This window comes from Myotis yumanensis, unplaced genomic scaffold (assembly GCF_028538775.1).
Source record: "Myotis yumanensis isolate MYYU_CA2020_CCGP unplaced genomic scaffold, mMyoYum1.0.hap1 SCAF_19, whole genome shotgun sequence".
In the NCBI taxonomy this organism is placed as follows: Eukaryota; Metazoa; Chordata; class Mammalia; order Chiroptera; family Vespertilionidae; genus Myotis; species Myotis yumanensis.
The window spans coordinates 10,418,400-10,433,577 of NW_027223770.1; the positions used below are offsets into that span (position 1 = coordinate 10,418,400).

Genomic DNA, 15,178 nt, shown 5'->3' on the forward strand with positions numbered 1-15,178 from the left:
CTTGTGGTTACCTCTGAAAACATATGCTCACACACTCACACGTGTGTACAAATGTTCACAGCAGCATTTATAATAGCCACAAACTGAAAACAACCCACAGGTATATCAACTGATGACTGGATAAATAAAATGTGGTATATTCATACAAAAGAATATTCTTCATCTATGAAAAGGAATAAGGGACTGACACCTGCCACAACATACATGAACCTTAAGCACATGGTGCTAAACAACAGAAGCCAGACACAAAGGTCACATACTGTGTGATTCCTTTTACGTGAAATGTCCAGAACAGGCAAATCCACAGAAACAGAAAATATATTAGTGGTTGCTGGGCAGAGAGAGGGGGTTGGGGAAGGATGAAGAGTGGCTGCTAATAAGCACAGGGTTTATTCTTGGAGCAGTAAGAATGTCCTGGTGATAATGGTGATGGCTGCACTACCTTGTGAATATACCCCAAACCACTAACTTGTACACTTTTAAATGGTGAGTTTTATGGAGGTGAATTATGTCTCAAACACAACCACAAAAAAACTCTCATCACACCGTCAAATGCATGTGTATGTTATCACCTCCAAAACTCAGCTCCCATGGATAAATGCCCTCACTCTGTACGCACACATGCACATTCTCCAACAGTCACAGGCACACCCTGTAGTATGTGGGTGTGGCTGGCAGAAACCAAACGGTCTAGGTTTTATTTTATTTTAATATATTTTTATTGATTTCAGAGAGGAAGGGAGAGGGAGAGATAGAAACATCAATAATGAGAGAGAATCACTGATTGGCTGCCTCTTGCATGCCCCCTACTGGGGATCGAGCCTGCAAACCGGCACATGCCTTTGACTGGAATCGAACCGGGGACCCATCAGTCCAGAGGCTGACACTCTATCCACTGAGCCAAATCAGCTAGGGCCAAAGGGTCCAGTTTAAACAAGCTTTGGAAAGACCAATGGGAAGAACAGACTCATCTACCAGCATCCACGGGAACAGCCACAAGAATGACAATGGCAGGGTCGTTCTGGTCTCCTGCATGTCCCACTCAATCATCTCCCATCCCAAACTAAAGAACCAAAGCATCTATAATAATAAAAGCGTAATATGCTAATTAGACCAGACAACCTTCCAGACGAAGCCAGGGCTGCGAGGGAAGCCCAGGTCCTGGGTGCCAGAGGGAAGCCGGTGCCGGCAATCAAGGGAAGGAAGGCCTACTCTGGCACAAATTTCGTGCATCAGGCCTCTAGTACTTAATGAAACTATGGAGCCATAACTTAACCTTTCACTGATGGTTCAACAGATATTGACAATGATTCCAGGCTGTCATCAGGGGCTTCACTCAATGGGGGGACTGGATCCAATTTTTATATTCCTGATTCTCTAACAGACCTTGGGAGTCACCTTTGGGGAAAAACCTGAGGCCCTGGCTGGGTGGCTGTTGGTTAGAGCATCATCTGGATATGCCACAGTTGTGAGTTCAATCCTGGTGAGGGCACATACAAGAATCAACCGATGAATGCAAACTAAGTGGAACAACAAATTAATCTCTCTCTCTCTCAAATCAATAAGTAAAAATTTTAAATGAAGAAACCTCTGATATTAGTTGATATGCTTGTCTTTCAGAGCACAAACTCTAACGCCACACAAATCTGAGTTGGAAGTCCCAGCCTTCCACTTCCTGTGTGGCCACAGGATGCAAAGAGAATGTGCGTGAAGCCTGTAACTCAAGGCCTGATACACAGAAGAGCTAGTCCAGTGTCATGGATTCCTGTGCTGGCTCTGCCACTTCCCTGCTGCATAGCCTTGGGCAAGTAATTCATCTGTGAATCACGTGACAGAGGGGCACAATAACAGGACCTACTTCCTAGGATTGCTGAGATGACCAAAGGACTTCAGACATGTGTAGCACTTGTGTGGCGCACACTTCGTGCCCTTCAGTAACATCCCATTATTCCTCATAAAGGATCTTCCCTTTGATTGAGCCAATCCCCTAGTCATTCATTCACTTAACATATAACCCAACACATACTAGGCACCGCCCTAGTACTAAGGATATATCGCAGACAGGGCCACTGCCCCACAGACAGTCCAAGCTTTGAATGGTAGTTTCAAAGCACTTTTTAGTGACTAGAGGTATTTGAGAGCTAGTCCAGTGACTTTCAAACTGGGATCCTGGGAGCTATAGGGTTCCTCAGAGGGGCCAAACCAGCAGAAAGATGGAGGCTGGGCAGGTGGAGAGCTTCTGACACCACCCTTATTCCAACCGGGGGCTTTGGGTTCAATCCATCTTATACACTAGGCAGAGTTCTGTTTGAGATTTCATTTGAAGAAGCTCTATAACTAAAACAAGTTTGAAAACCCCCTTCACAGAAGAGGAAATCCAGGCCCACACACAGTCGTGTGAAGTTCAAATCACATGACTACTTCCTTTCAAATGTCAACCTCAAACACATTTGTGTCCAGAGCCTTATGACATCAGTGGGAGTAGGATCGTTGTCCCAAGTGCTTCCTGTGTGACAGACGCTGCACAAAGCAGCTCATGCACATTGAGGCTTATCGCCCGCTTGACAACTGGGGGTATGAGGAGCATGTTATATGAGAAAGTCATGGCAGAGCTGACTTGTGAATAAGGCTGACTAACCACACAGGATTTGGGATACTATGGCAAGGCCATCGCCTGCATTCACAGGCCCAAGAATAAGAGGTAGAGCCACGTTCCTCCTCCTGACATACCTTCAGAGACACTGGCCTCCTCACCATAGCCTAACAGGGCCCCTGGGCTGGGGGGCGGGGGTGGATAGGCTTGGAACAACCTGCCCACAACTAAATGTGAAGCTGCACTGGGATGCTCACCTCTCACTGGGGAAAATGTCTCTATCCTCCTCTCCTCACTGGACAGACAGCATCCTGGGGGCTAGCCCGCTCTCCTGACAAGAGACCTAGTATCAAGGGAGGCCAGAAAGCACAGAGGCCGATCACACCAACATATGACTACAAAAGGGTCATCCATGAAGTTTCCCTATTTCATTTCTGCTTGCTTTTTTTTCTTTTTCCTTTTTGTTAACCCTCACCTGAGGATATTTTTCCATTGATTTTTAGAGAGAGTGGACGAGAGAGGGAAAGACAGAGAGAAACATCAATGTGAGAGAAACACATCAATTGGATGCCTCCTGCACACATCCCGACCAGGGGCCAGGCTGCGGAGGAGCCTGCAACCAAGGTACATGCCCTTGACTGGAATTGAACCCGGGACCCTTCGGTCCACAGGCCAACGCTCTAACCACTGAGCCAAACTGGCTAGGGCTCTGCTTGCTTTTTGAGACGTGTTTTTGTTCTTGGCAGTAAGGTACTTTTCTAATCATAAGTATAATCATTTCCAAAGGCTCAGAAATAAGACAGTGTATAATAAACTTTCCATTAAGAAATACTCTTACCTTTGTTTTTGAATTAGGTACCTAGACAGAAAGAAACAACAAATTTTGTTAAATACAACAACAACAAAAATCATTTTTATTGCTTTTTTTTTTCAGACTGGGGGTCAAGGGCATATTCATCTTATTTAAGACTTCACAAAGAGGAAGACAGACTATCCTTAATCAAGACCTGCCAGCTATATCCTTTAGTGTCTATGTCATAATCAAAGAGGTAACCTTACGTTTTCCTTTGCTATTCGCCTCCTCCAAAATGGATGCTTAATAGACCAACCCAACAGGCCAGTCTTAGGAAGCCTCTCTGCTTCAGGGTCATCACTCGGTATTTTCCATGCGGTCACCAGTGACACAGCCCCGTGAGGAAGACATGGCTCCCACCTGCCAGTCACTCTCACTGCATTATGCTCGCTGAAGGTCAGCATCCTTCACGTCCTAAGTGGTCTTCCTGCCTCTAGCCCAAGCCCCCTCAGGCCACACCCCTGCCTCCTCTACACAGCCAGAGCACTCTTCCTGAAGGCCTCAGCCTCCTTCTATAATCACAGGACACCCACCCTTTTAGGCCACTGGAGCTTCGGGGAGGGAGATGTGTAGACCATTTCGGGGAGGCCTGTGCTGAAAGAGACTTGTGCCTGCGTGCCAGAGGGAATACTTCCAGAAAACTGAGAAGGCCAACTCGCTGGAAGAATTCGCAGGACTAGATGGCTGACATGAGAAGGGAGGGGAGAAAAAAGGTTAAACTTGACTCTGAAAACTGAAGCCCAGATGGATACTGATGCCATGGACCACTCTTCCACTACCTCCCAAAAAAAGAAAATCAGGAGATCCGGGATTTCACAATAATCCCATGTTTTTTAAACATTAAAGAACATTTTCTCCCCTGCAGCCCTCCACGTCATCCACCAAATGGGCCGGTGGCGTCTCTCATTTATTCAGGTCAGGCTCGGGTCCCTGCAACCAGGAGGAAGGGGCCTCTTCACCACTGCGGCCTCTTTCCCTCTCCCAGCAATCCTATTTCCTGCCCTTCCCTGGTTGCTTATTTCATCTGCCAGCCAGAAAGTGGGTTTTCTATCCTTTTCTGGTCTGTTTCTCAGAGAGATCTCTACTTGGTGCTAATATGATTATTTCTGTCACAGACATGAAGATGCTTTTATCATTGGTAAAGTTTTTGGTTATTAATTATTTTTTTAATTCAGGAGACAGACATTATTGGTTACCATCAAAATGACTGAAAGAAAAAATAAAAAATGAATAAAAGCAAAATATGAGCTAGTTAGATAAAAATAGAAATTATTTTAAGTGATTTTTCCCCAGTATGTTCAGTATCAGTATACCAAAGAACTGGAAATACTTTAAAATTTGAGTGTCAATCATGTACTTAAATTATTCTATATTCATCATATTTTAAAAGGGTACCAAGCACAGAAAATAAACCTAACGAATCAGCTTCACTTCAAAATAATTCTTACCCTCAAAATGTTAGGGCTGCTGTAATGAGCCATGCTCAGAGCTTCCATTTCTTCACACTGTTCCAAGTTTATCCTTCTGGTGCACTTAACAGCTTGATTCATCAGAAATGCTGGAAATCATAACGTTCCCAAGGGGAAAAAATTAAAAAAGAAAATTTCAACTGTCCAATGGTAGCTATAAAATTGTAATAGAAGTAAAATTACAAAATACATTGATACAGATATACGACATGTTTAAAAGGGGGCTTAAAATTTATTTTTCAAATAGGCAACACATTCACATGATTCCAAATTAAAGATCACAAAACGGTACTGAGAGGGCTCCCTTGGGGCCCTGGTTACCCAGCCCCCAGAGACACGCAGCATGAAGTTTCTTGTGTATCTTTCTGAAAATATTCTATGCAAATAAAAATGTTTAAAAGTAAATATATTTTTACTATTTCTTTCCCCTTTTAGAAACAAATGCACAGTATATATATCCTCCCTTTGTTTTTTTCACTGAACAATCTTGGAGTTCAGCCTGTCTCATCCTTCTCCCTTTTTCTTTTAGGAATAATTAGTATCCTACTATAGATATGCCATAATTTATTCAGCCAGTTCCCCATGACGGATGCTTAAGTTGTCTCAAGCTTTCTGTCGCAAACAATCTATTATTTTGCATGTGAGCCAGAGTTTCTGTAGGACCAACTCCTAGAAGAATAGCAGGGTCAAAGGGCATATTCATTTGCAACTTTAATACATACTGCTAAACTGCTCTTCACAGAGGCTGTACCAATAAATAGTCCCACCAGCTCTGTAGATGAGTGCCTACTTCCCCACAAGCCCTACATTCTTAAGCTTTGCAAGTCCATCAGATGGAAATGCTCTCAGTTTGGTTTTAATTCACGCTGGTCAACAGAATACATTTTCCTTCGTGTATCAAATGATGTTTCAATAAGCCACAAGCTATCACCCACTCTTGGCTGATAGGACGGGAGAGCCAGGCTTGCTGCCTCCCACTGCCAAGAGGATTGCTCCACAGTTCTGGGAAGCTCCTAAAAGGAGCAGCAGGGCCCATGGGAAGCAGTTGTGTGGGTTGCATCCCTGCCCGCCCCCCCTCCACCTAGGTGAGCCTGAGCAAGAAACTGAATGTTTCTCAGGTTCCTCATCTAATGACAATAACTCTACCTCAGAGGCACTGAACATCATACCCAGGACACAGTGAGTGCTTAATGAACATCAGCTACTGACAACTTTTAGCTCTGGTGAAGAGAGAACTTTCCCACAGATGGAGGTGTTAACCAACTCAGTGGGCTGGTTCAGGTTGGGAGTCCCCATCCTACAAGTACTCAAGCAATGAATGCATGTGGCAGGAAAGATTCTGGCACCAAACGACATAATCTTTGAGGCTTCTTTCAACTCTAAGACTCTGCTTCTAGTCATGAAGCCTGTTTAATTATGATTACTATAAATTTAAAATAAGCTAAGTCTGTTTTAAGGACAAAGAAAACTGCCCGCTCTCTTACCTGCAGGGTTATTATCAGTGCACAGAGATGACGTAAGGGGGGAAGGAAATCTCAAAAATGAATCTGAAGTCTGTAGAAGAACCCCATACTGCAAAGAGAACCACCAAGTTATTAAGCCATTCATTCAACACTTATTGGACACCTGCTATGTGCCAAGCAGCATTTCAGACATTAGGAACACAGGGATGAGCAAAAAACAGATATGGTCCTTGCCTGAATGGAGCTTACATGTAGCTGCCCCATCCATTTCTTTTAAGGGTGCATGTTTCTTTGTATCCATGTTACTATTTATTGCAGGCCTTTTTATTAAGGAATTCCTCTGGAAGGGTATATAAGAAGCTGACATAGGTGTCTGCCTCTACAGACAAGAACATGGTGGCCAGGGACAGGGGTGAGAGAGATAATTATTTTTCAACTAGAGGCCCGGTGCACAAAATTTGTGCACTGGGGCGGGGAGGGTGAGGGTGTTTCCACCACTGCCCCTGCGCTTGCCAGCCAGTGAGCCCGGCTTCTGGCTGAGTGGCGCTCCCCCTGTTGTAGCGCACTGACCACCAGGGGGCAGTTCCTGCATTGAGCGTCTGCCCCCTGGTCATCAGTGCACATCATAGCAACCGGTTGTTCCGCCATTCGGTTCATTTGCATATTAGCCTTTTATTATATAGAATAGCAATACTTATTTAAATCACATTGAAAGGTTTACTAAGGAACAGATATAAAATAGCACACATCATCCCCAAGTCTATACAGCTAAATATAACTTTGAGAAGATTAGGCATCCCACCAATCCCCTCTGTTCTAGCAGCATGTCCCCAGCACTTTGCTACATTTCTTGAGGTGGAAAAGAACAAATTCTGCAGAGATAAATGCAAGCTTACCACAGAATAAATGACTTTAAACCCTATGTTAGAGCCCCGGCTGGTGTGGCTCAGTTGGTTAGAGTGTCACCCCGTGTACCAAAAGGTCTTGGGTTCGATTCCTAGTCAGGGCACGTGCCTAGGTGACAGGTCCGATCTCCAGTGCAACTGAAAGATGTTTCTCTCTCACCTGATATTTCCCTGTCTCTGTCTGTCTGTCTGTCTCTCTCTCTCTCTCTCTCTCTCAAATCAATGGACATGTCCTCGGGTGAGGATTAAAAAATAAACAAATAAAATAAAAAATAATTCCTATGTTAGAATTCAACTACTCAATTTTAATTTTCATGATCTTTGATTTATCGGTACATTAATTTTTTGTGTGTATTATATGAATTATATGTCTCAGGTAGCTGATTTTACTGGGAACATACTGAAAAAATAACTTAATAGGACAGGATATTTGCAACAGGATGAATATACTTAGGTTCTCGACTCACCTCATATTTAGTAGTATTTGGAACATCTGGTTTGTTTGTTAAAGAAACATCTGATTCTGTACTCAATGAAAAACCATGGAATGTTTTCATCAATTTATCAAAATTGTTTTCCTCAGGCACTTCTGGATCAATAAAGGATAATGCAGGTTTATCTGTTTTTAGAAAAAGTATTTTAAATCAGTATAAAATACATATATATTATATACAGCATATATAAAATTTTGAAAGTCTTAATAGCAATAAGACACGTGAAAAAAAATAAAGTATCTTTCTCCATACCTACTTCCCCCAGATTTCTTGAATCTGACTAAATAAACAGGATCTTCAGACTTGGCCTGTTTCTCTAACAGTGTAGAAGCAATGGTTTCTAAAGCCACAGATAAATAGCACAACAGAAGCCAGTAATAATCAATAACTTTCTCCACCCCAGATGGCTATGGGAATGAAAGACCCTATTTCTACCCTCACACAGCCACCTCTGAAGTCTGGGAGAATACATGTTGTTTATGGAAGAGGTAGAAGGGAATAGACTGGTAGGTTCACTGGGCCACTCTTATGTCAAAGAATGTGACGGTGATGGACCAGTCACTACTCCAGGTTACAAATCACAGAGCATTCCCCTAAGTGTTCACTTACAAGGGAACAAAGCCAAAATATGAAGACATTCTGAAAAGTTGATAAAGCTTAACTGGGTACAACCATAAATGTGTCTCTGATCTTTGATAGCGCTAACATTTGACATTTTACCTGTGCTTTGGATCTAGTCACCTATTTGAGCCAAACGCTCAGATAAAAATAAAGATCCTGTTTTCATGCAAATATTCTAAGTAAAAATAAAAGAGAAAAAAGGAAATTGAAACCATAGCTGAACCTGATTCTCAATCATTAAACCAGGAGGAAATAAAGCAAAAAAAAAAAAACCAACTCTCATGTGCCTAAATAAATTTAGATTCCTATGCATGTCTACATATCATAAACACCTTTAAAATGAAGTATGAGACTTTAAAAGTCAACTATACAAGCAGTTCCTTGGCTTGTAAAGAAAATGTGCATGTCCACAGGTCTCTAAAGTTACTTGCAGTTGCCTAGGAAACGGCCGCAGAAGATACACCCTAGCCAAACCATAGAATGATTGCTTTAAATCTAACTAGATTGGACATTTTCCCATAAAAGATCTTTTAAAAGAAAAAAAAAAGAGTTTTACAAAGTATATCAAATACTCACAGTTTGTAATATGAATGCAGAAAATAGATGGATTGATCTGGTCTACAACTTTAAATGTCCTCTGGGGCGGGTTTGCTGTTAAATTCAACGAATAGATGGCTGCTTTTTGGCTACAAAACTGACTATCACCCCTGAAAATTAAAAAATAATAATAAGACAACGTTTTAAGGCATGTGCACACAATCTTAGCAAGATTCTTTAAAACTGTCAGATGCTTGTACTGTGTACTATGTTAACAACTACATGGAAGATATTTATGAAAGTGTGATGCTAGAATTCAATCCATTTTTATTTAGTTTATTCAGTGTTAAAATGTTTGGCATTTGAAACATTTTCCTCTAACAGGAAAAATATTAAGACAAGTAGAATAACCTTCAAGGAAATCTTGTCAAGTATGAAATGTAGATCAGGGTATAATTTTGATGTAAATGAACCCTGCAAACTCTGACAGAATCAATTATGTAAAATTTTGCAGAACTTTTATAAGTAATCAGAAGGAACCTAAAATTCCTTTTCTTCAGAATAAAGCCATCTTCAAAGTACTGTGAAAATTAGAAAATATGAAGATATCTGAAAGTTTTGGAGCTTACAAGTTATACAGTCAGGTCTTCAACCAATCCCAGACTTGACAAACCCTAATCAATTTGACACAGATACAGATACGGCACTAGAGATATAACAGAAATGGGATCATATTCTACATACTGCTCTCAGGCCTTTTCTCACTTATTATATATTGCCCAATATTTATGTCATCAAATATGTTTTTGCAATATTATACTAAATGATTTCATTGTACACCAACTTAAGATACCCTAATTTCTTTTTAACCAATCCTCTACTGTTGGTTTAGGTTGTTTCTAATTTTCCCCGGTTCTTTATGATGCTATAATGACATCCTTGTACATACATCTTTATGAATGTCTCCAATTATTTCCTTAGGCTATATCCCCTGAAGAAGAATTGCTGGGTCAAAAGGTAGGTACATAATTTAAGGCTACTACTGAGACATATTGCCTGATTGCCCTCCAGAAAAGCAAGATGCATCCTCACCAACACTGTAGCAAAGAGTGCTGTTTCCCCGGAATCTTGCCAAGATTGGATATTATCCAACTTATAAATATCCTTTGCCAATTTCATGGGCAAAAATCCGTTATCCAGTTGTTTTAATTTGAATTTTATAATTTACTGGCAAGGTTAAACATATTTCCATATGGTTACTGCTCACTGGTATTTCCTCCGCTAAGTTGCTTACTCATATCTATTGGCCATTTGTGTATCAGAATGTTTGTCTTTTCATTGATTTGTGAGAGCCCATATTTTAAAGAATCTCCTTTTAGTGTCATGTGTTATACATACTTTTTCCCAGTTAATTACCTTTCAATTTTATGGTCTTTTTGTCATTATAGAAGTTTTAATTGGTTTTTATAATAATTCCTTTTTAAAAATTGAGGTATAACTGACTAATTTTTTAAAATAATGAAATTGTCGATCTTTTATAGTTTGTGGGTTTATGCTTAAAAAACATTCCGTATCCTAAGATTAAAAATGTTCACCTAGCCCAGCCGGCATGGCTCAATGGTTGGTTTAGTGTTGACCTATAAACCAGGTCACAGTTCAAATTCCCCAGCAGGGCACATGCCCGGGTTGCAGGCTTGATCCCCAGTAGGGGGCGTGCAGGAGGCAGCCAATCAATGATTCTCTATCATTGTTGTTTCTATCTCTTTCCCTCTTCCTTCCTCTCTCAAATAAAACACACACACACACACACACAACAAATGTTCACCTATATTTTTCATTCATTTTTTTATTTGATTTTGTTGTGGTTAATCATTGTGGGGCGCGGCTACAGTGTTTTGGCCAGGTTCAAGCCTCGGACTAATGAAAGAACAGGGTCCTCTCATTGCCACGTGCAAGTCCCAGCTGGAGGGCAGGGCCCTCCCAGCACAATTATAGGCAACAGCTATGGTTGTAAGCTTGAACCTATGGTCCGAACACGTGGCCCCACATGCCTGTGCGATAGAGTTCAGGTGCATGTAGTTGAGTGGGGTTGAAACTCACGAGAATGCTGTAAACAACTTGATCACGCCCCTACTTTGCCTCGTGGCATTTGCTATAAAATAAAGACATGGCTTGTGGGCGCTGGTGCTGTTTCCTCATCAGGGAGCAGCGTCCCACCAAGACCCAGCTTTCATTCTCTTGTCTGTCTTTTCTCAATCCTTTCACCCCCCCACTCAGGATCACCTTTGGCCGTAACAAGTGGCGCCCGAGCAGGCCTCCTTGGCTGTGCTGACGCGTAACAAATCATCATCTGAGGATATTTTTCCCATTGATTTTTTTTTTTTTTTTTTTCCAGAGAGAGTGGAAAGGAGGGGGGAGATGTGAGTCACATCGATTGGTTGCCACTTGCAACCTGACCACCAGGACCAGGAATGGAGCCTGCAACCATGGTATATACCCTTGTCCAGAATTGAACCTGGGACCGTTCAGTCCTCGGGCTGATGCTCTATTCACTGAACCAGCTAGGGCCATTCTTTAATTTTTTAGTGTATTTCATTCTTCAATCTATTGGTAAGAGTTTGCTATTCTTTTTTTTTTTTTTTTTGCTATTCTTATTCAGTAACCTCTTGGCTGTTCTCATCTGTTTAGTCTTCCAGATGAGTTTTAGAATCATTTTAATACAATATCCCTTTTCCATCTAACTAGAATTAAATTTATAAATTAAGTTCTTATAAATTAATTACATAATTACTCCATCTCTGAATATGCTGGTCCCATCCTGAATAAATTAACTTCTTTAAGTGCTGCTGTTTTTCAAAAAGCTTTGAAATGAATTAGGAGAAACAGATCACTCAGAAGAGATTCTTTTTTACCTTGTAATAGGCTAGGAATGTCATTTTCCATTATTTTCCTATACAATATGAACTGTGAGGACTCTTAGGGGATTTGCATATCAGAAAGGTAAAAAAAACAAAGCTTTCCTGACCATCTATTTAGTTTATTGTTACTGTCACTATGTCCAAAACAAAAGCTGTAAAATTAAACTGCACCTTTCACACTAGGCTATACAAAACAGGAATTCACTAATGCAAAAATGATGCATTATCTGTTTACAAATCAAAGTGAAATGTAATTCAATCTCTGAACACAGATTTCCTTATACTCTTAAAAAAGTACTCTGTCTGCTCTTTTGACTGCACTATCATCTGGTTGGATGCACTAAGAGATAGATACTCTTCTACATACTGGTTGGACAGCATGGCTTCTGAAGGATGCAAAATTCAGGAAATCAGGCTTGAGTTTTTCCGCCACGGGGGCGTTTTCATGGTCTTCTCAAAATCTTATAATCTTGGTCTAATTTTATCAAAACTTCATGTGTCACAAACTTACATGACAACTGGAACTGAGCAATCAGAAAAGACACTAAAATCCACGGAGCTGCAATCAGGATCACAACAGCAGTTGACGTCACACTGTGCTGGGGACAGGTCACAGACACACAAAGCAGCAACTACAGAAAGGAGAGAATGGATGCAGAGCGTCACAATCAGCAGGTAGTGACTGCCCCCTGCCACTGCAATGCACCAGAGGTACAAATACCCGCTTGATTTTTGCTACTGCACTTTGGGAGAGATGAAGTGAAGATTAGTCAGGTTGAGCACTCCTCAATCCCAGGTTTCCCCAAAGTGGCTAGTCATCTGGCTCACCTGGAAAGCTGTCTGTCTGTGCTCTATCTACCTACAGAGACCCCGATTTGGTAAGCTGACTGTGAACCCCAGACATCTGTGTTGTTCAAAAATTTTCCAGTGATTGCCCTGACCGGTTTGGCTCAGTGGACTGAGCATCAGCCTGCAGACTCAGGGATCCTGGGTTCGATTCCAGTCAAGGGCATGTACCTTGGTTGTGGGCACATCCCCAGTGGGGGGTGTGCAGGAGGCAGCTGATGGATGTTTCTCTCTCATGATGTTTCTAACTCTCTATCCCTCTCCCATCTTCTCTGTAAAAAATCAATAAAATATATATTTTTTAAAAATTTCCCAGTGATGCTGACAGACAGGTTTAAGAACCATAAGAACCATCCGATTAATATTACAGACCCCCAACCTCCTCTGATTCAGAGGAAGGACCCAGTTAAGGCCACCAGGAATCAGGGTTCTGTGCATCCTCTGCATTTAATTTTCACAACTGCCTAGAAACTGTCGACTTGATTTCTTCTTTGGCTGCAAAGCTGCAAGGACTTCATTCATTATTACCTTTAGCATTAATGTTGTCCAGGACCATTGCAAGTACTTTCAAAGATTTGCTATTGTCCCACTTACGCTCTCTGAGCCTCGGTTTTCTCATCTGTAGGACAAGGATACTATCTGCCTCTAAAAGTTATTGAGAGAATCCCTATGAAACACTTGGGAATGCTTGCACAATACAGTGTTCAGTAAACATTGACCAACATTATTATTACATCCTCACCCGGGCTACCCCCTCCAGGATGGATCACTGTGGATCCCCTGGACCCGGCACTTGGTACCCACCGTCCGTGACCGGGGTGGGCCTGGGACCGGAGGAGGGTCCGGGGACACTGGGGGTACCCGGGGGCCTAGCAGACAAGGCAGGTCGGGGAGTCGTCGGGGCTGGTTCCGTAGAGTTGAGGCCCTCCGTTGTCACCACCAGGGTGGTCCCGGCTTGGGCGTTCACGGAGGCCCAGCAGTCCAGGAGCACCAGCAGGAGTCGGGGGAGGCCCCGCGGCCCCATCGTCCGGTCGAACCCCGCGCCAGCGGCAGGGACCGCGTTGCCTGGCAACCACGGCGGCAAGGCGCGGGGCATTATGGGAAGTATCCCGCGAGGCTACGCGAGACTTCGGAAGGCGAGGGCGGGGCCTGGGCTGGGCGGGCGGGGCCTGGGCTGGGCTGGGCGGGGGCCTGGGCGGGGAGGGGCGGGGCCTGGGATGGGCTGGGCGGGGCCTGGGATGGGCTGGGCGGGGCCTGGGCGGGGCGGGCGGGGCGAGCCGGCGGGGAGGAGCGGCCCCGTGAGGCCAGTGTTGATCAGAGACTTGTGTGTTGGGTCTGTGGTTCCCAAGCCGATTGCGGCACTGGTTTAACAAATTCGGATTTGCGGGTTCCATCTCAGCGAATTCTGACTCAGTAAGTTTAGGGCAGAGGCCAGCAGTCAATATTTTCAACAAATGTCCTGACGCAACCGGTGGGGGGACAAATTTCGGAACCGCTCTCCGAACGCTACTAAATAAGGACTTTCGAAGGAGCACGGAGATGACATCACCGCCCTTGAATTGTCTCTATCCCACACTCTGTCAACATTGGCTTTGCCCTTTTTTGTTTAGATGTGTCGCCTGAGGTCGCCAGATAACTTCTGTTCACCGTGTTGTAATAGGGGGAGAAAGGAACACCTAGCTTTTTTACAGACAAAAAAAAATTATTGGCAAAAATTAAGTAGAGTGATTTATAATTCTTAAAAAGTAAAAACAAAGTAAATATACTGTAACTGTACAAAATGGCATGGAGACCACAAGACTTAGGGAAGCCCTCCATTCTACACTGGCTTATGTATAGAGGTTCTCCAGCCCAGGGATGTTGGCTATACCTTTCATACTTAATTAGTTAGTTAATTAGTTAGTTAGTTAGTTAGTTAGTTTTGGAGGGGGTACCCAGCTATGAAACCGGGACCTCTTGCATACCTAATCTTACAATTCAGAAGTAAATGTCAAAATACTGAAACCTATGGTATTTATTCAAGAAACACATTAAGTCAGAAGAATGCCCATAGTATGTACCGAGTTTATTAAATTTATATCGCAAAGAGAAATAATCAAAGTGACATCTTTAGCAACTCCCTGTGGCATTCCAAAGTGTATAAAAATATAATTGGATCAAGTGAGTAAACAGGTATTTTCTTTTATTTTTCTACAAAGGATTGCTTTGACATCTGACTGGCTTTCTGGACCACTTATTTTATTTTATTTTATTTTATTTTATTTTAAATATATTTTATTGACCTTTTACAGAGAGGAAGGGAGAGAGATAGAGAGCCAGAAACATCGATGAGAGAGAAACATCGACCAGCTGCCCCCTGCACATCTCCCACTGGAGATGCGACCGCAACCCAGGCACATGCCCGTGACAGGAACCGAACCCGGGACCCCTCAGTCCGCAGGCCGACGCTCCATCCACTGAGCCAAACCGGTTTCGGCTA

At 42.7% G+C, this 15,178-nt stretch overlaps 1 protein-coding gene across 2 annotated transcripts in view; it reads right to left on the bottom strand.

The window, feature by feature from the left end:
- Positions 1 to 13,776, bottom strand: part of TCTN1 (tectonic family member 1) — a 29,148-nt gene extending 15,372 nt beyond the window's left edge. For both annotated transcript variants that reach the window (XM_070400272.1, XM_070400273.1), the window contains exons 1-7: positions 13,504 to 13,776; positions 12,365 to 12,485; positions 8,975 to 9,105; positions 7,751 to 7,902; positions 6,400 to 6,487; positions 4,895 to 5,004; positions 3,432 to 3,452 (exon numbers count right to left, since the gene is read on the bottom strand). In XM_070400272.1, coding sequence (XP_070256373.1) covers positions 3,432 to 3,452; positions 4,895 to 5,004; positions 6,400 to 6,487; positions 7,751 to 7,902; positions 8,975 to 9,105; positions 12,365 to 12,485; positions 13,504 to 13,723 — 843 coding nt within the window. In that variant the 5' untranslated portion in view covers positions 13,724 to 13,776. The remainder of the gene's footprint in view (positions 1 to 3,431; positions 3,453 to 4,894; positions 5,005 to 6,399; positions 6,488 to 7,750; positions 7,903 to 8,974; positions 9,106 to 12,364; positions 12,486 to 13,503) is intronic.
- Between the last annotated feature and the right edge of the window lie 1,402 nt (positions 13,777 to 15,178).